Here is a 22589-nt window from a genome sequence, read left to right on the forward strand (position 1 = left end):
TGTACCAAAAGGAGCGGTTCGGCTACACAGTTATAGGGCATACAGTGAGTGCAATGCCTACCAAACATTTCGAGGCACTCCAATGCCCCTTGGAAGTGACATGGAGGTCAGAGGGCCTTAACTAAACCGTTTTTTCCATTTATAGCAACGGGGTCTCCTGTACACTGTTGGCCTAAGCAGTGAATGGAAGGCTTTCCAAAAATTATGAGGAACAGCAATGCCCCTTGAAAATAGACGTGGATTACAGCAAACTAAAAACCTTCTACCCATTATTGGGGAGTGAGTCTCCCTTAGTGTTCGCCTATGCATTGAAAAGCAAAAGCTGACTAAAATTAGGAGGAAATGCAATGCCCGTTGGAAGAGTCGTGGAGGTTAGAGTAAATTAAAAACAACATTTCAATGCCCCTTGGAAGAGCTGTGGAGTTCAGAGTGGTTTAACAAGACTGTTTTAATGCCCCTTGGAAGAGACGTGGAGGTCGCAGTAGCTTAACAATACGGTTTTAATGCCCCTTGGAAGAATGGTGGCGGTCGCAGTGGAATAAAAAGACAATATCAATGCCCCTTGGAAAAGTGGTGGAGGTCGCAGTAGCTTAACAAGACGGTTGTAATGCCCCTTGGAAGAGTGGAGGAGGTCACAGTAGCATAACAAGACTGTTTTAATGCCCCCTGGAAGAGTGGTGGAGGTCACAGTAGCATAACAAGACTGTTTTAATGCCCCTTGGAAGAGACGTGGAGGTCGCAGTAGCTTAACAAGACTGTTTTAATGCCCCTTGGAAGAGACGTGGAGGTCGCAGTAGCTTAACAAAACAGTTTTAATGCCCCTTGGAAAAGTGGTGGAGGTCGCAGTAGCTTAACAAAACGGTTTTAATGCCCCTTGGAAAAGTGGTGGAGGTCGCAGTAGCTTAACAAGACGATTTTAATGTCCCTTGGAAAAGTGGTGGAGGTCGCAGTAGCTTAACAAGACGGTTTTAATCCCCCTTGGAAGAGACATGGAGGTCGCAGTAGCTTAACAAAATGGTTTTAATGCCCCTTGGAAGAGACGTGGAGCTCGCAGGAGCTTAACAAGATGGTTTTAATGCCCCTTGGAAAAGTGGTGGAGGTCCCAGTAGCTTAACAAGACGATTTTAATGCCCCTTGGAAGAGACGTGGAGGTCGCAGTAGCTTAACAAGATGGTTTTATTGCCCCTTGGAAAAGTGGTGGAGGTCGCAGTAGCTTAACAAGATGGTTTTAATGCACCTTGGAAAAGTGGTGGAGGTCGCAGTAGCTTAACAAGACTGCTTTAATGCCCCTTGGAAGAATGGTGGAGGTCGCAGTGGAATAAAAAGACAATATCAATGCCCCTTGGAAAAGTGGTGGAGATCGCAGTAGCTTAACAAGACGGTTTTAATGCCCCTTGGAACAGTGGTGGAGATCGCAGTAGCCTAACAAGATGTTTTAATGCCCCTTGGAAGAGACGTGGAGGTCGCAGTAGCTTAACAAGACGGTTTTAATGCCCCTTGGAAGAGACGTGGAGGTCGCAGTAGCTTAACAAGACGGTTTTAATGCCCCTTGGAAGAGACATGGAGGTCGCAGTAGCTTAACAAGACGGTTTTAATGCCCCTTGGAAGAATGGTGGAGGTCGCAGTGGAATAAAAAGACAATATCAATGCCCCTTTGAAAAGTGGGAGGTTGCAGTAGCTTAACAAGATGGTTTTAATGCCCCTTGGAAAAGTCGTGGAGGTCGCAGTAGCTTAACAAGACGGTTTTAATCCCCCTTGGAAGAGACGTGGAGGTCGAAGTAGCTTAATAAAACGGTTTTAATGCCCCTTGGAAGAGACGTGGAGCTCGCAGTAGCTTAACAAGACGGTTCTAATGTCCCTTGGAAAAGTGGTGGAGGTCGCAGTAGCTTAACAAGACGGTTTTAATGCCCCTTGGAAGAGACATGGAGGTCGCAGTAGCTTAACAAGATGGTTTTATTGCCCCTTGGAAAAGTGGTGGAGGTCGCAGTAGCTTAACAAGACGGTTTTAATGCCCCTTGGAAAAGTGGTGGAGGTCGCAGTGGAATAAAAAGACAATATCAATGCTCCTTGGAAAAATGGTGGAGGTCGCAGTAGCTTAACAAGATGGTTTTAATGCCTCTTGGAAGAGACGTGGAGGACGCAGTAGCTTAATAAGATGGTTTTATTGCCCCTTGGAAAAGTGGTGGAGGTCGCAGTAGCTTAACAAGACTGTTTTAATGCCCCTTGGAAGAATGGTGGAGGTCGCAGTGGAATAAAAAGACAATATCAATGCTCCTTGGAAAAATGGTGGAGGTCGCAGTAGCTTAACAATATGGTTTAAATGCCTCTTGGAAGAGACGTGGAGGACGCAGTAGCTTAATAAGACTTTTTTAATGCCCCTTGGAAGAATAGTGGAGGTCGCAGTGGAATAAAAAGATGATATCAATGCCCCTTGGAAAAGTGGTGGAGGTCGCAGTAGCTTAACAAGACGGTTTTAACACCCCTTGGAACAGTGGTGGAGGTAGCAGTAGCCTAACAAGACGGTTTTAATGCCCCTTGGAAGAGTGGAGGAGGTCACAGTAGCATAACAAGACTGTTTTAATGTCCCTTGGAAGAGTGGTGGAGGTCACAGTAGCATAAAAAGACAGTTTTAATGCCCCTTGGAAGAGACGTGGAGGTCGCAATAGCTTAACAAGACAGTTTTAATGCCCCTTGGAAAAGTGGTGGAGGTCGCAGTAGCTTAACAAGACGGTTTTAATGCCCCTTGGAAGAATGGTGGAGGTCGCAGTGGAATAAAAAGACAATATCAATGCCCCTTGGAAAAGTGGTGGAGGTCGTAGTAGCTTAACAAGACGGTTTTCATGCCCCTTGGAAGAGTGGAGGAGGTCACAGTAGCATAACAAGACTGTTTTAATGTCCCTTGGAAGAGTGGTGGAGGTCACAGTAGCATAAAAAGACAGTTTTAATGCCCCTTGGAAGAGACGTGGAGGTCGCAATAGCTTAACAAGACAGTTTTAATGCCCCTTGGAAAAGTGGTGGAGGTCGCAGTAGCTTAACAAGACGGTTTTAATGCCCCTTGGAAGAGACGTGGAGGTCGCAGTAGCATAACAAGACGGTTTTAATGCCCCTTGGAAGAGACGTGGAGGTCGCAGTAGCTTAACAAGACGGTTTTAATGCCCCTTGGAAGAATGGTGGAGGTCGCAGTGGAAAAAAAAGACAATATCAATGCCCCTTTGAAAAGTGGGAGGTTGCAGTAGCTTAACAAGACGGTTTTAATGCCCCTTGGAAAAGTGGTGGAGGTCGCAGTAGCTTAACAAGACGGTGTTAATGCCACTTGGAAAAGTGGTGGAGGTCGCAGAAGCTTAACAAAACGGTTTCAATGCCCCTTGGAAGAGATGTGGAGGTCGCAGTAGCTTAACAAGATGGTTTTAATGCCCCTTGGAAGAATGGTGGAGGTCACAGTGGAATAAAAAGACAATATCAATGCCCCTTGAAAAAGTGGTGGAGGTCGCAGTAGCTTAACAAAACGGTTTTAATGCCCCTTGGAAAAGTGGTGGAGGTCACAGTAGCTTAACAAGACGGTTTTAATGCCCCTTGGAAAAGTGGTGGAGGTCGCAGTAGCTTAACAAGACGATTTTAATGCCCCTTGGAAGAGACGTGGAGGTCACAGTAGCTTAACAAGACGGTTTTAATGCCCCTTGGAAGAGACGTGGAGGTCGCAGTAGCTAACAAAACAGTTTTAATGCCCTTTGGAAAAGTGGTGGAGGTCGCAGTAGCTTAACAAGACGGTGTTAATGCCACTTGAAAAAGTGGTGGAGGTCGCAGTAGCTTAACAAAACGGTTTCAATGCCCCTTGGAAGAGATGTGGAGGTCGCAGTAGCTTCACAAGACGGTTTTAATGCCCCTTGGAAGAATGGTGGAGGTCACAGTGGAATAAAAAGACAATATCAATGCCCCTTGGAAAAGTGGTGGAGGTCGCAGTAGCTTAACAAAACGGATTTAATGCCCCTTGGAAAAGTGGTGGAGGTCGCAGTAGCTTAACAAGACGGTTTTAATGCCCCTTGGAAAAGTCGTGGAGGTCGCAGTAGCTTAAAAAGACGGTTTTAATGCCCCTTGGAAGAGACGTGGAGGTCGCAGTAGCTTAACAAGACGGTTTTAATGCCCCTTGGAAAAGTGGTGGAGGTCGCAGTAGCTTAACAAGACGGTTTTAATGCCCCTTGGAAGAATGGTGGAGGTCGCAGTGGAATAAAAAGACAATATCAATGCCCCTTGGAAAAATGGTGGAGGTCGCAGTAGCTTAACAAGATGGTTTTAATGCCCCTTGGAAAAGTGGTGGAGGTCGCAGAAGCTTAACAAGATGGTTTTAATGCCCCTTGGAAGAGACGTGGAGGACGCAGTAGCTTAATAAGACTTTTTTAATGCCCCTTGAAAGAATGGTGGAGGTTGCAGTGGAATAAAAAGACGGTTTTAATACCCCTTGGAACAGTGGTGGAGGTCGCAGTAGCCTAACAAGATGGTTTTAATGCCCCTTGGAAGAGACGTGGAGGTCGCAGTAGCTTAACAAGACGGTTTTAATGCCCCTTGGAAGAGACGTGGAGGTCGCAGTAGCTTAACAAGACGGCTTTAATGCCCCTTGGAAAAGACGTGGAGGTCGCAGTAGCTTAACAAGACGGTTTTAATACCCCTTGGAAGAGACGTGGAGGTCTCAGTAGCTTAACAAGACGGTTTTAATGCCCCTTGGAAAAGTGGTGGAGGTCGCCGTAGCTTAACAAGATGCTTTTAATGCCCCTTGGAAAAGTGGTGGAGGTCGCAGAAGCTTAACAAGATGGTTTTAATGCCCCTTGGAAAAGTGGTGGAGGTTGCAGTAGCTTAACAAGACTGTTTTAATGCCCCCTGGAATAATGGAGGGGGTCGCAGTGGAATAAAAAGACAATATCAATGCCCCTTGGAAAAGTGGTGGAGGTCACAGTAGCTTAACAAGACGGTTTTAATGCCCCTTGGAAAAGTGGTGGAGGTTGCAGTAGCTTAACAAGACTGTTTTTATGCCCCTTGGAAAAGTGGCGGAGGTCGCAGTAGCTTAACAAGACGGTTTTAATGCCCCCTGGAAGAGACGTGGAGGTCGCAGTAGCTTAACAAGACGGTTTTAATGCCCCTTGGAAGATACGTGGAGGTCGCAGTAACTTAACAAGATGGTTTTAATGCCCCTTGGAAAAGTGGTGGAGGTCGCAGTAGCTTAACAAGATGTTTTTAATGCCCCTTGGGAAAGTGGTGGAGGTCGCAGTAGCTTAACAAGACGGTTTTAATGCCCCTTGAAAAAGACGTGGAGGTCGCAGTAGCTTAACAAGACGGTTTTAATGCCCCTTGGAAGAATGGTGGAGGTCGCAGTGGAATAAAAAGACAATATCAATGCCCCTTGGAAAAGTGGTGGAGGTCGCAGTAGCTTAACAAGACGGTTTTAATGCCCCTTGAAGAGACGTGGAGTTCAGAGTAGCTTATCAAGACGGTTTTCATGCCCTTTACAAGAGCCATGCAGTACAGCATATTAAAAACATTATTCCTATTATTGGGGAGTGGGTCTCCCATAGTCTTTGCCTGTGCCTTCCTAGCAAAAGCTGTCAAAAATTAGTACGGAGGAGCTTGCAATGCTGGCAAACAAGAGCCATGCAGTATAGCATACTAAAAACATTATTCCCATTATTGGGGAGGGGGTCTCCCATAGTCTTTGCCTATGCCTTCCAAGCAAAAGCTGCCAAAAATTAGGATGGAGCAACTTGCAATGCTGGCAACACGGACCACGGTCAACCTGGTGGTATAGTGGTGGTGGAGGCTGAGGATAAGGAGAAGAGAAAAATACAGCCGAAATGAGGAAGCGTATACCTATGTGTGGGTGTGAAGTGGTGCATGGGAATACATCTGCAGAAATAACACAGTGGATTTGACTTTATGTTACTCTGCTGTCATTTGGTGGTGATGAGAAGTCTGGCTCAATCCAGCCCTTGTTCATTTTGATAAGGGTCAGCTTGTCAGCATTGTCAGTGGACAGGCGAGTGCGCTTATCAGTTATAATTCCCCCAGCGGCACTAAAAACACGCTCCGATAACACGCTAGCGGCAGGGCAGGCCAGCACCTCCAAGGTGTAAAGAGCAAATTCATTCCAAGTGTCCAGCTTGGATACCCAATAATTAAAAGGCACAGAGGAATCACGGAGGACGCTGGTACGGTCGACAAGGTACTCCCTCACCATCTTTTGAAACGTTCCACTCCTTGTGAGAGTACCCCGCACCTCAGGGCCTGTAAGCTGGGCGGGTCTCAGAAAACTGTCCCAGAATGTTGACAGTGTTCCCCTGCCTCTGCTGAATTGGAGTTGCATCTCTCTTGCCTGTACACCTTGGTTGGTCAACGAACTGTGACCTCTGCCGCTAGGGTGTTCAGATGGGAATTTTTTTAACAGTTCTGCAGCAAGGGCCTTCTGGTACTGCCCCATTTTTGTAGACCTCTCCACCTCAGGAATAAGAGAGTGAAAGTTCTCCTTGTAGCGGGGGTCTAAAGGTGTCACCAACCAGTAATGACTGTCACTCAACATTTTGACAACGCGAGGGTCACGGTTAAGGCAGCGTAACATAAAGTCAGCCATGCGTGCCAGACTGGTAACAGGCAAGACTTCCGTGTCCTCGCCAAGATGATGACTGACCATGCTCTTCTCCTCCTCCTCCTCCCCCCTGTCCTCAGGCCACCCACGCTGAACCGACTGTATGACAGTTGTACAGGTACTACCGTCTACAGCGCATGATACCAGGTCCTGTTCTTCCTCCTTCTCCTCCTCTCCCTCATAGTTCCCCAATACACGTTGGGATGAGATGAGGCTGGTCTGTATGTAATCGCCCATTACGGCTTCTTGACCCATCTCATCATACTCTGGCTGCAATGCCTCCTCTTTAATTCTCTGCAGAGAGCGTCATCGCCACTCACCATCTTGGTGGACTCCTCAAAGTTTGTCAGGATGGTACATATGTCAGACATCCAGGTCCACTCCTGAGGTCTTATGTGTGGAGTCTGACCTGAATATCGACCGCCTTGTTGCAGCTGGTACTCCACAACTGCTCTCTTCTGCTCACAAATCCTTTGCAACATGTGGAGGGTAGAGTGTGGGGACATCACACACCAGTCGGTGTGTCGGAAGCTGCAAACGCTGATGCAACACAGCAAGGGCGGTGGAAGCTGTAGCCGACTTCCGAAAATGAGCTGACAGGCGGCGTACATTGACGAGCAGATATGGCAACTCGGGGTATGATTTGAGAAACCACTGAACCACGAGGTTAAGCACATGAGCCAGGCATTGTACGTGTGCGATCTCGCCTCGCCTCAGAGCCGCCACCAGGTTACGGCCATTGTCACACACGACCATTCCTGGATGTAGGTTCAGCGGTCTCCACCACAGATCTGCCTGCTCTTTCACAGCTGTCCACAACTCACAAGCAGTGTGAGGTTTATCACCTAAGCTTATGAGTTTCAGCACAGCCTGTTGCCACTTGGCTGAGGCAGTACTGCAGTGCTTCCTGCTTGTAACTGATGTGGTGATATCTGAGATGGAGGCTTTACATGAGGAGGAGGAGGAGGATGATGATACGCAGGAGCTGTACACTGTTGGGGCAACTCTGACTGACATAGGGCCCGCAATCCTCAGTGTGGGGAGGATGTGTTCCGTCCCAAGGTCCGACTGGGTCCCGACTTCCACTATATTTACCCAGAGTGCCGTCAGGGAGATGTACCGTCCCTGGCCACAAGCACTTGTCCACTTGTCCATTGTCAGGTGGACTTTCCCAGTAACTGCGTTGTTGAGGGCACGGCAGATGTTTTGGGACACGTGCTTGTTTAGTGCAGGGATGGCACACCAGGCAAAATAGTGTCGGCTGGGGACCGAGTACCGAGGGACGGCCACCGCCATAAGGTTGCGGAAGGATTCCGTCTCCACCAGCCTAAAGGCAGCATTTCCAACGCAAGCAGTCATGAAATGTGCGAATTTAGGACTGTGGCCTGTGGGGCGTTGGCTGCGAATTTGCGCTTTCGTTCAAAGCTCTGGGATATGGACAATTGAACGCTGCGGTGGGACATGGACGTGGATTTTGATGCTGTTTCTTGAGAAACTGCCATAACAAGTGAAGACTGAGAGGAGGGGGCATCTTTGCATGCAGTATGGACAGGGGATTGCCTTGCACGCACAACATGGGGTTCTATTACACGCACAACAGCGGAAGAAGCAGTGGTGACACCCGCTGACACTGGTCGTGGACCCTGGAGTTCGCCCCACAAAGTCGGGTGCTTTGCTGACATGTGCCTGATCTTGCTGGTGGTGGTCAGGCTGGTAGTTTTGTCAACCCTGCTGATGCTGGCATGGCAGGTGGTACAAATGGCCTTGTTGGGGTTATCAGCAGATTCTAAAAAAATTCCAGACTCTGGAAGACCTACCGGTTGTACTGGCAACATCCCTCGTGTTGGTGTTACGGGGAACTGTTGCCCGCCTTCTGTGTGCGGCCACCACACTGCTTCTTCCTGCCTGTTGGGGTACTCTGTCTCAATCCCCCTGTGTGCTGCTGGCCTCGCTCTGCGTGTCCTCCTGCCACATTGGGTCAGTTACTAGATCATCCACCACCTACTCCTCTTCCACTTATGCACCACGATCCTCCTCCTCACTTCGTGGCAATTGTGTCTCGTCATCGTCCACATCTTGTGACAATTTGCCAGCGTCGACTTCCTGTGGCCGTGGCTGTTCAAATATTTGGGCATCGCTACATGGGATCTCCTCTTCCACTACTTCAAGCGGAGCAGGCGAGGGGCACAAATATGGAAATGACAAAAGCAGGATAATACAGAGATTTGACCCGTGGAACTGCAAAACCACAGTTCTATTTCACTGGCCTACACCAGACTCTTTTAAACAGATATATTTGTGTCTGAACAGTCGGAGACACTATTACAGTTTTTTTTTACGGAAAAAATGCCAAAAGCAGGATAATACAGAGATTTGACCGATGGAACTGCAAAACCACAGTTCTTTTTCTCTGGCCTACACCAGACTCTTTTAAACAGATATATTTGTGTCTGAACAGTCAGGGCGACACTATTACAATTTTTTTTTACGGAAAAAATGCCAAAAGCAGGATAATACAGAGATTTGACCCATGGAACTGCAAAACCACAGTTCTTTTTCTCTGGCCTAGACCAGACTCTTTTAAACAGATATATTGGTGTCTGAACAGTCAGGGAGACACTATTACAGGTTTTTTTTACGGCAAAAAATGCCAAAAGCATGATAAATACAGAGATTTGACCCGTGGAACTGCAAAGCCACAGTTCTATTTCTCTGGCCTACACCAGACTCTTTTAAACAGATACATTGGTGTCTGAACAGTCACAGACGCACTCAATTTTTTTTTTTGGGGGGGGGGAATACCCAAAGGTTAATAAGACGTGTATTTGTACAGTCTGACTGAGGAAAAAAGCAAAACAGGATTTAGATGAAAAAAAAAGGATTTTTCTGGCCCCTGAGACCGGGGGATAAGTCTAGCAATTTGACCAACAGGAGCACACAGGACTGTAATGCAGCGTTTGCTGGTATAACCACTGCATCTCCTATACAGCCTGCCTGCCTTCCTGATATCTGGGATGGATATTAGTCTTGAGTAGGACTGTTTGTTTGATTTGGCAGGCTTTAGAGACCCTACACTACCTATTTCGCACTATATATCTCTCCCTAACTCAGCAGCACTCTCCCTACACTGTCTGATCCGGAGCGACTGTGTCCAAGATGGCGGTTTTAAATACTCGAGGTGACACTGTGCGGCCAGCCAATCACTGTAATGCCCACAAACAACATGGCTGTGGCATTCCAGTGACTGGCTGGCAATCCCTGCATGTTCATTGGCTCTGTAAGAGCGCCAAACGTGCAGGGCGGAGACCCGAGCTCCCGCCCGAGTAACCCGGAAATTCTTGGTGCACGCCGAACATCCTGAGTAGTTCAACACTATTCAAGACCTTTGATAGTTTTCCCCTGCCTCTGTTGGACCTGTTGTGTGTCTCCCTCCTCTGTACTCCTTGGTTGTCTAAAGAACACTGACCTCTTCCGCCAGAGTTGTCAGATGGAAATTTTTTGACCAATTCTTCTACTAAGGCCTTCTAGTATTGCACCATTTTATTAGCCCTCTCCACTGCTGGAAGGAGAGATGGAAAGTTCTTTGTAGCTGGGGTGGAGAAGAGTAAAAAAAACAGTAAAAGGTGGTGCCCAAAATGCGTATAACGCGAGGGTCACGTGAAAAGCAGCAGGACATAAAATCTACCATGTGTGCCATACTCCCAACAGTCAAGAGTTCACTGTCCCCACCAGGAGGACAACTCTCCTTCTCCTCCCTCTCCTCCTCTTCAGGCCATCCCCACTGAACAGATGAAAAGTTGGTGTTGGTAGTATCCTCTGAAGTGCAAGTAACCATCTCCTGCTCCTCCTCCTCGTTATCACCCAATCCGCACTGAAAAGATGAGATGAGGCAGGGCTGGATAGTATCACCCTGTCTACTTTCTTCCTCCATCTCCACCTGGTCTGCATGCAAAGCTTCATCATTTATTGAGAGTAGCGAGTGTTTGAGTAGAAGCGGGATAGTCACGCTAATTATGTCATCATCGCCGCTCATCGTCTTGGTTGATTCATCAAAATTTTGGAGTACCGCACAGATGTCAGACATCCTTGGTCACTCATCAGTTGTTATGTGCAGAGGCTGAGCGGAATACCGACAGGCATGTTGGAGCTAGTATTCAACTACTGCCCTCTGCTTCTCACAAAGCCTTGCTGACATATCCAATGTTGAGTTCCAGCACATGGGCAGGTCGCAAACCAGTCAGTGTGCTGACAGTTGCAAGAGCTGCTGTAGCACTTCTAGACTGGAAGCAGCTGTTGCTGGCTTGCGGAAATGGGCGTACATGCAGCGTGCCTTGACAAGTAGCTCCAACAAATCGGATAAGGTTTTTAGAAAGCGCTGAACCACTAAGTTGAACATGTGGTCCAGGCATGGTATGTGTGCAAGGTTGCCAAGATTCAGAGCCGCCACCAGGTTACAGCCATTATCGTACACAACCATGCCTGCGAGAGCCACAGACCTTTCTGGTCTGATATACCTTTTATAGCTCTGATGCAGTGTGCTGTTTGTCATCTAAACATATGAGTTTAAGCAGAGCCTGTTGCCGCTTCGCCGAGGCAGTGCTGCAGTGCTTCCAACTTGCGACTGATATGGATGATAATTCTGAGATGAAGGAGGAGGGGGTGCTGGAACTGGTGGAGGAGTAAAAAAGTGCCAGACTAGGGAACACCTGTCTCTTGGCCTAGGATCTAGCTGCGTGGGGATGCTCTGGGGAACAGTTGACCGCCTTCTCCCTCTGTCAGCCCTACTGCCTCTTCCTGCCTGTTGTGACATGGCAGATCCCTCCCCTTCTGCAATGCTGTGCTCGCTCTGCATGCCACCTTGCCAGGTTGGATCAGTGACTACATCATCCACCACCTCTTCTTCCACTTCCTCACTCTGGTCCTCCTCCTGACTTGTTCCTTTAACATGACTTGTTGGCAAATGTGTTTCATCATCCTCCACCTCTTGAAACTAATTGCCATTCACCACCGTTAACCTCTTCTGACTATGGCTGCTCAAATATTTGGGCATCAGCGCACACAATCTCCTCATGTCACTCTTGAAACTTGCATGTTGAAAGGCCAGAAGAAGCCATAAATGGAAAGGTAAAGAGCTCCTCGGAGTGTCCAAGTATGGGGTTACTTGTCTTCTGGGACTCGGCATGGTGGAAAAAAGGAGGATTAGGCCACGGCCCCACTATCAGTATTTGGTCAGTATTCGGTCAGTAGCCAAAACCAGGAGTGGGTGATAAATGCAGAATTGGTGCACCTTTTCTCTTATTTTACCTCATCTGGTTTTGGCTCCCACTCCTGAGAGAAAATACTGACCAAATACTGATAGTTGGGCCATGGCCTTAGGGTAAGGATTATGTGGTCCAGACTCTTGCCTAGCAAGACTGGACCTTGTGTTAGACAGGGTGGTGCTGGGAAACAGACTGGCATCCAACCCACAACCTGCTCGCACTGTTCTGGCTTCAAGAGCAGTGGCCCGCGCCCCCCCTGAAAAGCGGGACTCGAAGCTAGGTCTCATGGATGAGTGTGTGTGTTGTGCTCCCACAGCAGATCCATTTTCAACTCGACCACAGACATGGCATCTGTGTGCACCATCAGCAGCAAGTCCACTTCCCCGCCCCTTACCGCATGTCTTGCGCATTTTAAATTATCTATACAGCTAAGAGTGGCATTATTACAGAATACAGTCTATTTGAATTGTCCCTGAAAGGATTTTTTTATTGGGTGTGGCAGCAACAAAGTCTGTAACACAATCAAACATGAAAAAATGTGTGTAATACGATAATCCCTTCTCCACCACTGAACCCAAAATTATTTTCAGATATGAGGAGTATTAGGAGAGAATAGAATCTATTTTAATTTTCACTGAAAGGATTATTTCTTATACGTGGCAGCAACAAACTCTAGAATGCAATCAAACCTGCCGAAATGTCCCTAATACGTCTCTAATAATCTCTACTATGCCACCAGACTCTCAGTTTTTTCACATATGAGCGGTAGTATTAGAATCTATTTGAATTAGCCCTGAAAAGTGCTGTTAGGCTATGTTCACACATTGAGTTTTTGCTGCATTTTTTTCTGCAGGCAAAACCTGGTCTCTTGGCAGTAAAGAAACTGCTTGCAAAAAGCAGGTGTTGCTGTGTTTTTTTTGTTGCGTTTTTCAGGATGCCAAAGTTTAGCCTTGCTTCATGAAAAAAATACACATTAGAATTGTAACAGGGGGGAGGAGAATTGGTCAGGAATAGTTTACCTAAGACATTGGCAGAGCATTGAGTTTGTAGGACACTGTTTACTTCACACTTTGGTCAGCCATTGAGTTGCTCAGGCATTGTCCAATTTCACACCTTGGTCAGCCACAGGTATTGTTCAATCTCACCTTGGTAGGCCAAAGTTTACTTTGCACACATCACTAATTTAATTAAACTGTACTAATCTTAACTGTCATCTCAGTTGACTACACCAAGATATTATGGTTTAAACTTGGGAAAATCACAAAAATAGATGAGTTTCACATACTGCTGTGCCTGTTTTTCTCACTAAAAACACATCAAAACCTGATACCTAAGTTTTTTGCTACGCCTTTTCACTTATTCATTGGTTTCTATGGGTGAAAAAATGCTGAATAAATGCTGAAAAAAGTGATGTGCTGCAGTTTGCAAAAACGCAGTAGTTTTCCAAATCAGCCAGGAAAAAAAAATGTGCATGAGATTTCTGAAATCTCATAGCTTTGTCGCTACTGTAAAAACAGATATTCATTTGCATAAAAAAAACGCAGCAAAAACGCAACGTGTGAACATAGCCTTAGTTTAACTTGGCAACACCAAGGACTGTTATGCAATCAAGCCTGCTCTAAGTGCCCCTAATACATTCTTCCTACTACAACAGCTAATCCTCCGTAAAATGCAGCTAACTGTAGTATTATAGAATAGAATCTATTTTCATTAGCCCTAAAAGGGCTGTTGGTTTAAGATTCTCCTACAGCTCTCCCTAAGCTATTTCCACATACAATGCGAGAAATATCTCGGCACTGCGCCTTATATAAACCCGATGATGCAATGCAACCGGCAAATCACAGTAATGGCAGTAGCCATGATGGCTACATCATTACTGTGATTGGCTGGCAATCCCCGCATGTTTAGTGCCTCAAAATAAAAATCAGGCACCAAATATGTGGGCGGGGAATGGAGCATGGCGAGTGAGTACACGGATACTCGATCGAGTGCCGAGTATCTCGAGCAGCCCCATTCTGGATCGAGCCTCGAGTAGTGCTGAGCTAGCTTGCCCATCACTAAGGATTTAAGTTTATTTGTGATCATATCCAGACAAAAAAAAGAGACGTTTCGGTATACAACTCGACCTTCATCAGTCTCATGGAAAAGGTATATACAACACATATAAATAAATAAATAGGGGTGTATCAGCATACAAAACATGTCCAAAAGAAAAAAACAACTGATATAACCTGTACATGAAAAACAAATGTAAGACATGAGAATTATTGCTTTAACTCTATCAGCAATAAATGTATCGAGGCATACATCACTTATTTGTGGGTTGTGGCAATATTTCAAATCTTTCAGTAAGATCATGAATATAAATCATGAAATAAGAAAAAAAGGGAGGAAAAGAAAGTGAAAGAACACGGAAAGAACAAACCCATAGAAGTTTATGTTATTGTTTAGTTTATCTTTTTCTCTATTTCCCCAAATATTCAGCATCTTTTGGACTATACATGCAACCCTTGGATTTTTCTGACTTTCCCCTTCTGCATGTATCCTTTTGCATGATGAATTTACAGTAGGTCACTTAGGCACAGGTTGTATCGAATTGTTCTTTGTGTCCTTTCTCTCTCCCTTTTTTCTTTTCTTTTCATGATTTACATCTATGATGTTACTGAACTGTGTGAAATATTGCCACAGATAAGTGTATTCCTCGGTACATTTATTAATTTATTACTGATGATCACAGCCAGGAGGGTCATGCTAAACTCACCACGCTGTTACCTTTTAGTCACAAACAGCCCTCTGCTGCCCCCTATCGTCTGGATAGTTACGTAATTGACCGACAATTAACGGAGGAGGCCGCAGACTGTTACCACTACTAGGTCGGTTATTGGAGAACTAACAGTGAGCATATGGTATACACACTTCCGATTCCAACACATGGAATATATGTATATACCTCCGGTACGGTCACTGCCAGCTTTTCAATAACAAAACTAATACAGGTAACTGGTTGCAAATTTTCATGGGCCCTCTGAACCGCCACACCCACAAAAAGAATAGCTGCAGTAGGTCCCTAGGCTTGAGGTGTGGGGTTCATCTTCTGCTTCTCCGGGCAGATGAGGCTGATGTGACCAGTTCAATTGCAGGTATAGCACTGGTGTGAGTCAGATGCAGGATGGGTGCTGGAAGATGGGACATGACCTCCTGAAGATTGGCTGGCAGGGGCATTGGTGGTGATTGTTGATTTACCCCCTTTCCAGCTGGCAATGGCTGACTTCCACACCGTAGGTGTCTGCAATCTGTGCTGCTTTAGCAGCCTCCTTTGGGTCCAACACGAACTGTCGCACCTCCATAGGGCAAAAATGAAGAACTTGGTCCTTCACCATCAGGTCCTCCAAGTTGTTGAAGGTGGTTACTGATAGTCCTTGGACCCACTGCTCAAAGTTGGTTCTGAGCTCGTCCACCACATCACTATAGCGGTCATGAAGTCCACTTTGGATGGCCCGGAACTTTTTGCGGTACACCTCAGTAGTCAGCTGGTACTTTTTTTATTAGGGCCTGTTTGGCCCCATAGTCTCTGTCTTGGTCTCGAAGGAGAGAGATGCGAACACATCCAGAGCTTTGCCTCAGAGCCCTGGGGTTAAATATCAGGCCCACTGTACCTCAGGTGGCTGGTACTGTCTGCAGGCCTTTTCAAACTCCCACTGAAATATGTCAAAGTCCCCGTCCCTTTCCATCACAGGAAAATGCTCAGGACAGGGTTTAAAGCTGTTGGTATTGCTGGACTCACTGCTCGATGGGGTGGATGGCTCCTTCTGGATTCAGGCAAACTCCAACTGGTACTGACGCTCGGTTTGTCACTCTTCTCTCTGTCTGGGCCTGTTGCTCAGCTCGTTTTTGGAAATGCAGAATCCTCTGCAGTCGTCCCTCACGATCGTCTATGACAAATTGCTGTAAGGCCATCTGCAGGTGGGGGTCAATGCTACCCTGGTTGCAGATGTGGCTTGCATCCAAAGGTGGGACCTCTGCAGCAGCGTCATCTACACCTTGACTGGCCTCACCTCCATCAGGGCTTGCGTGACAGACTTGCTCTGTGTCAATTTGCAGCAGATCCATAATAATTTGCTTCCTGGTTTTGCCAGTGGAGTCAATCTTTTTCATCATACACAGGGCAGTAAGAACCTCCTCGGTCTGCTGTTTGTACCATGGCTCTCCAATTGCAACCATAATTGCCAAACAAAAGATAGGACAGAAAAACAAGATAGGGGGAGGGGTGTAACTGCTACAAGTACAGTATTGTCGCAGATAAAAAAAAATAAATTAAATATTCCTCAAAACTCTGCACAAAATTCTCACAAGAACCGTGCAAGTTTTCAGTGACAGGAATGATTGCTCAATCCAGCCACTGATGTTCTGTAATATCCAACCTCTGCCATCAATTGTCAAAGATCACAGCCGGGGGGGCGCGCTGAACCCACCATGCTGTTACCTTTTTGTCACGAACAGCCCTCTGTGGTCCCCTTCGTCTGGACAATTACGCAATTGACAGAGGATTAATGTAGGAGACCGCAGGCTGTTTCCACTAATAGGCCAGTTATTGGAGAACTAACAGTGAGAGTATGGTATATATACACCTCCAATTTCAACACATGGATTTTATGTATATACCCCCGGTACGGTCAAGACTAGCTCTGCAATAACAAAATTAACTACTCGCTGCCACCACCAATCGTTTATAGGCTGATTGGACACCATATAGGTAGCATATGGCTTTCAGGGGTGCGGTTTATAGAGCAAAAAGAACAGTACTGTTAAAATTTCTATTTAATCCAGAAAGATAGGCAGTGTTTATAAAAATAAAAAAAATATATACAAAATATTTTAGAAAGGGGACGAAACAATACAGCATATACAATTACGTAAAATAAAAGGATAAGCAAAAGAAAAATTAACTAAACCTGACGTCACTGCAATGGCTTCAGATTTATGGAGGGAAGCGCTCCTAATGAAAACATCCGAAAACATGGATCAAGCCTACTCGGCGATGTGTCTTCCGACATTGAAGACAGATTATAATTTGCCTTGTCTTTTTATCAGCACCTAAGTTACTGTCGCGGTGTGTCAGAAGTGACATACAGTCACCCTGCAGTTGGTTTGCAGGAGATCTCTATGTTTGGCATTGCAGACACCTTCTTTGAGGCTGTCTCTTTAGGACCCAACAGCTACCTTCCTCTGGCTAATTAACACCCTGGCCTGTGTGTATAAGTACTTGCTGTCTGCCAGAGGGAGGTGCCGGCGATACTCCTTCACCTTTGTGAAGGCTCGGAGCAAGTGCATTACTTCATCCTCTCTGAAGCTATGAGGATGAGTGTTCATCTCTCTGAAGTCGACTAAAAGCTAAGCTATCTTCCCTTGTTTGTTCTCCCTTGTTGTCTTTAGTTGTCAGTGGGATCAACTAGTGCTCATCCCCCTCCCTTCCCTAGCCAGGGCCCAACGCCAGGGAAAGACAGGGTGAGATTCGCATGCGGCGATTGGTAAAGAGCCAGTACAGGGACGTTGGTGGAGACAAGATGATATTAGATCAGCCTAGGAGGTCTCCACTCCCCCCTTTCCCTAGAGTCTGGGTTCACTTTCCCTCTTCCCTTTGTGTTGCACTAAGTCTATCTCACACCTTGCATGACAGTTACTCCCACACACCTCCCATTGTTGACTCATAACTGGTCTGGTCTTGGAATTTGGCTTCAGTTTCAGAAAATTATGAGATTTCCAACTTTCACAATATCTTCACTCCTGAAGATCACAGGAGCTAGATATCAGCGTCTTTTTTTTTTTATCGTGATTTTACTTTTTCATAGATAGGAAACATGGCATGGCTGTTGTCAGCTATCTGGCCACTATTAATTTGGGGCTGATTGGCATTTCTCACATCTGTACAAAAATATGCATATTCTTCCCTTATTAGTCCTGAAGTTGAAAATGTATGTCCCATCAATATCGGATCTATGCAAACCTCAATATTCATAACTTCCCATCAGTGCCTAGGTGTTACAGATGTCCAGTTTCCTCTGTAGGTCTTTCTCACTTCTTCCCACAATAAATATCCTGTTTTAATTATTTGGTCACCCCAGGCATTCTCCGCCTCAAAAAGAGTTTTAATTCGTTTTTCCACTTCTTAGCTATATGTAATTTACTCTCTTCCCATATGTTAAACAAGTGGCCAAAAGAGGTTTAGATTACAAGTTCTTTCTCCTACTGGAGATTCTGTGTGAGCGAGGGATGGGGGCATTCACCCCTCCCTGGAGAGACTTTATGGATTTTAAAGTTTTCTATGACACTGATAGATTTATATCAATAATTTTCATGTTTTTGTTTTTTTATGTATATATGTTTTTGACATGTTTCGTATGGCGATACACCCTGTAGGGTTTTACTCACTCAACTGCATTTTAGGTGGGCACAGGAAGCGGTTTCTTTAAAATGTCCAAGGCAGGTTTATTATAACTGCATAAACCGCACTTTATAAGTCAGCAAAACACAGCCTTGTCCGACACAGAATGACAAAAATAAAAATAAACAGTCCATTCAGTAGTGCGGGCTCGCCCGCTCATGGTCAGTGTCCTTTAGCAAAAACACCCTGGAGGTCTCCACACCTCCAGCCACAGCCACTGAATGAGACACTCGATCTCCATCTCTCATGACTGCTCATAAAACCCGGCCCTGGTACGCCCTATTAACCATCTCACACTACGCGTGCTGGAGCATGCTTTCCCCTGTTTACATCACCAAAGAAACTAACCAATGATGATACATATCTCCCCTCAAGGACCTGTCTGGCGGCCATCTTATAACCCCTAAGTATTAATTTATATGGTTTATATATACCTTTTCCATCAGACTGATAAAGGTAGAGTTGTAGACCGAAACGTTTTTTGTTTTTTTTGTCTGGATATCACAAATAAAATTGTATTTTTATTTATCATATTTGAGTGCCAAGTTTCAATATATTATCTGACGGGATAGGACCCTACTTGTGCACCAACCTACCGAAAGTGCCGTGTCTACCTTTCTCCCTATATCCAATGTGAGCCCCCTCTTAGCCTCCCTCTATACAGACACACATCCTACACACATAGAAAAAAAAGGCAAAACCACATACTCGCCTTTCTCCCATGTCCTCTGCACTGTCCTCCGGTCTGACGCTCCGCACAGCAGACACGATATAGTGAAGTCATCGTGTCTGCTGTAGCACACGAGGAATGGTAGAAGACAGAGCACGGCGACCCTTTCCTCCACCATTAAATTCACTGCTATCTACATCCTGATGATGCAGATAGCGGTGACATCGGGATGCTAGGCGAGGAAGAGCAGCCGCATGGTGCTACTGTTTTCAGCACTTCAGCTGTCTCTACCTGCACATTGCCCAGGTCTGGTTTAGAGTAATGACACTGGTCTCCTAACCTGAACTCAGCCTGTCTATGAGGCTGTCAAGTTCGGATCAGGAAATCTACAAGTGTGCATTGTGACCCATATTTCAACCACAAAACATGGATGTGTGAATCTGGACAAACAAAACAAAAATGTTAGTATATGCTTTTTAAGATTATTATTTTCTTTGTTTTTTTTATTTCTTTATAGAAAACAGCAGCTGTGTCACCAAAAAAGAATATTTACTTGAATCCTGTACAGTATCAAATATGAGCCGCATGTGTACTTCTAAACAACTTGATGGAGCAGGTAGCAATGACGAGAAAAACAGCTCAGGTATATAGTATAAATCATTTGCATTGAACTATTCTTAGTAAAATCATTTGTATTTCATATCTATGTTTGTAAAACTGTGAAATGCAAGAGTCACAGGTGGAGATTTTAGGCAATATATGCCAGAAATCTTGAGTCAATTCTGGCATCTGTTTTTTGAAAAAGAAAATTGTGACTTAAGAAATTTTTACACTACTTCTGCCACTTTTCTGCTACTTGACAGATTTAATATAATTTACGCCAAGACCTTACATAATTTTTAGCACAATGTGCTTCTGCTCAAAGCAGACGTAGACTTGTTTTTCCGGTACAGAATCAGACAAAGATGCATACAGACTCCCTATAACTGATAAATATATATTTTAGAAGCACTATATCCAAGTGTAAACATTATAATTTATGTTCTTGGTTTAGCTAGGTGGATAACTCAGACATATGCACTGGGTATGTTCACCAACAATCAGGCTCGGACTGGCCCACAAGGGAACAGGTGAATCTCACAGTGGGACCCCCGCTCCACCTATATGAACAGTAGCATACACAATTCACTTGATTCACTTGGCAGAATCTCCTCATTCAATTAACAAACTCCCCAGTTTATTATTATATAGAACCATAGGTAACTTTGTGAATGAGGTAATGTAATATTTGCACGTAGATGAAAAGTGGGCCCTTAGCATCCTAGTCCAACACCTTCAACAATCCACTTTGCCATTGCCAAGTTTTTAGATCCAGGGCTAGGTCAGGGAACTGGACTTTTGCCCCTGATGAAGCAAAGACCAGCTATAGCTGTTTTTGTGTAAGGTGCCTGAGTGAGGTAGTTGTGGACGAGCTGCTGCTTCTGCACGCTCCGGCACTTTACAGAAAAATTGTGTATCAGTCCCGGTGTGCTGCTATGTGTGGGGTGCATCACATTTACTTGTGGGCTATAGGCCTCCACTTGCTCCAGGCTTCCATCTTCCAGAACCACAGCACACAATCCAGGGGACACCAAATACTTTATAACAGTCAAAGGTTTGTTGAGCAGATTGCGGTCATTACAATAAAGCATGTGGGATAGGACACAACAGTTTACAGGCTTTTCCACAGGTACCGGACATAACTTCAACCCTAGTGCTCGGTCTGGGTAAAGCATCCCTCTTGCTAACTCCTCTAGCACTAGGAATTCTTTTCCACCAAAAGCAGTACACCCGGATTCCATTACCTCCCGCCTCTGAGAGTCTGAGTCCATCTTTCCCTGCAGCATCGCAGGCTTAGCATGCCCAAAGGCCCTGAAATCAATCTCAAGGTCCCAAACGGATTCACATGGAATGGTTATATGGCAATCCACTGCCCCGAGTAACCGGCTCATGTTGGCCCTGGCAGCCCACTGGATTTGACCTCTGCAATCTTCACCACACTTTCTCCAACTGAACATGAACTTCCTGTTCTTGACACTATCATTTTCCCTCCTCAATCTGGGTGGATTGTTACAGTTAACCCTATCTAGGCAATACTGCAGCCAGAAGAGATTTGCTTTCAGATAACACACATTACTATAAAATACATTTAACCACATTTGGGGTGTCAGAGAGTGGAACACAATCTTCACCACTCCCACATTTGCACGCTCAAATCTCATGAATATTGAACATATTTTAAGTCCAGCATTATGTCATGCTGGATTATTGAATACTTTGGATTACAGACATCTGTGAATACACTCATCCTCAGGGGTGAAGAAGGTAGTTGCTGTGGGCAGATTCTGATCCCTAATGCCCAAGGATCCTATCATGGTATAACAAACTGCAATTCAAACTTTATGATACAAATACACTCCTCAATATTGAAATTGCAACACCAAGAAGGTAAAGCCATAACATTCTGCAAATTGAGGAAGTACCAGGTGTTGCTAAGACTTGAAAATTATCAAATTTTCAAGGACCTAGCTCCAATCTGTGGAATGTGGTAGGGATATAAAAACCAGACTGGAAGCAAATTTTTTTTGCCACATTAAACCTCAAAAATTGCATCAAGTCTCGTGGAATGATTGTACGAGTTGTGCGAATCCTGTTTGTCAACATGTCAGTTATTGCTTCTTGTCAAAAACTAAGAGAGATCTTGCTTTGTCACTCCAACACATTACTACACATTTAGGCCAAAATGTCAGCACTGTGTAGTGTTCCATGTCCCAGTGTTTGGGAGAATAACCACAAACTGGAATGACAGCAACAGGTGCACAGAGGTGACCCTCTGCACAGACAGATCATCAGATTAGAAAAATTGTGTATAGTGATCCATCCTGTGCTGCAAGTGAAACTGGACGTCACATACCAATCCTATGGTGTCCAACTGTGTTTACACATACCATCAGATGGTGTTTGTATGCACTGTGCTACGAGCCAGATCCCTAGCTACAGGTGGCCCTTTAAAGAGATGGACATACTGCTCATATTCCTCCTTGAAGACAGGCATATTGTTGTAATGTGTTTTGTGACATGCATTATTAGTGATGGTGTTGTAGTTTAACCGACAGTAGGGAGAGTTAGGGTTAATGATTGGGACTAAACCAGACAGGTAGGTGCTAAAGTGAAGGGACAGACAATTTCCTATCGAGAAGTCAGATAGGGCTCAGCCTATAGTAGAAGCAGACCTATGGTCTGATCAGCGAGCAAAGTAGCATGTGGGTGTCCCTGACGTAAGAGGAGACCGAGGCAGTGGATAGCGTGATCCTGGGCAAAGAAAGGAAAAAGCGAAAGAAGGACAGAGTCATTCAATGGAGACTGGTCCTGGGATGGGATGCCTGGCAGTACAGACCCGAGTTTGCATAGATAGAGAGGTAATGGGCCAGGACGGAATAGGGAACGTGAGACTTAGAGTGCCCTGGGCAGTAGTTCCAATGCACCAGCAAGCAGAAAAGCTTAGTGAGTAATAGTGGCAAAAGTAGCTCCCCTAAGGGGAAAAGGACA

At 45.4% G+C, this 22589-nt stretch overlaps 1 protein-coding gene across 1 annotated transcript in view; it reads left to right on the forward strand.

The window, feature by feature from the left end:
- CD164L2 (CD164 molecule like 2) overlaps positions 1–22589 on the forward strand; it is a 212754-nt gene that overhangs the window by 16360 nt on the left and 173805 nt on the right. Inside the window, exon 2 of the mRNA XM_073670617.1 lies at positions 19519–19644. Within this exon, the coding sequence (XP_073526718.1) occupies positions 19519–19644 (126 nt within the window). The remainder of the gene's footprint in view (positions 1–19518; positions 19645–22589) is intronic.

This window comes from Phyllobates terribilis, unplaced genomic scaffold (genome assembly GCF_046119375.1).
Source record: "Phyllobates terribilis strain yellow unplaced genomic scaffold, ASM4611937v1 Scaffold_2__4_contigs__length_985480577, whole genome shotgun sequence".
NCBI lineage: Eukaryota > Metazoa > Chordata > Amphibia > Anura > Dendrobatidae > Phyllobates > Phyllobates terribilis.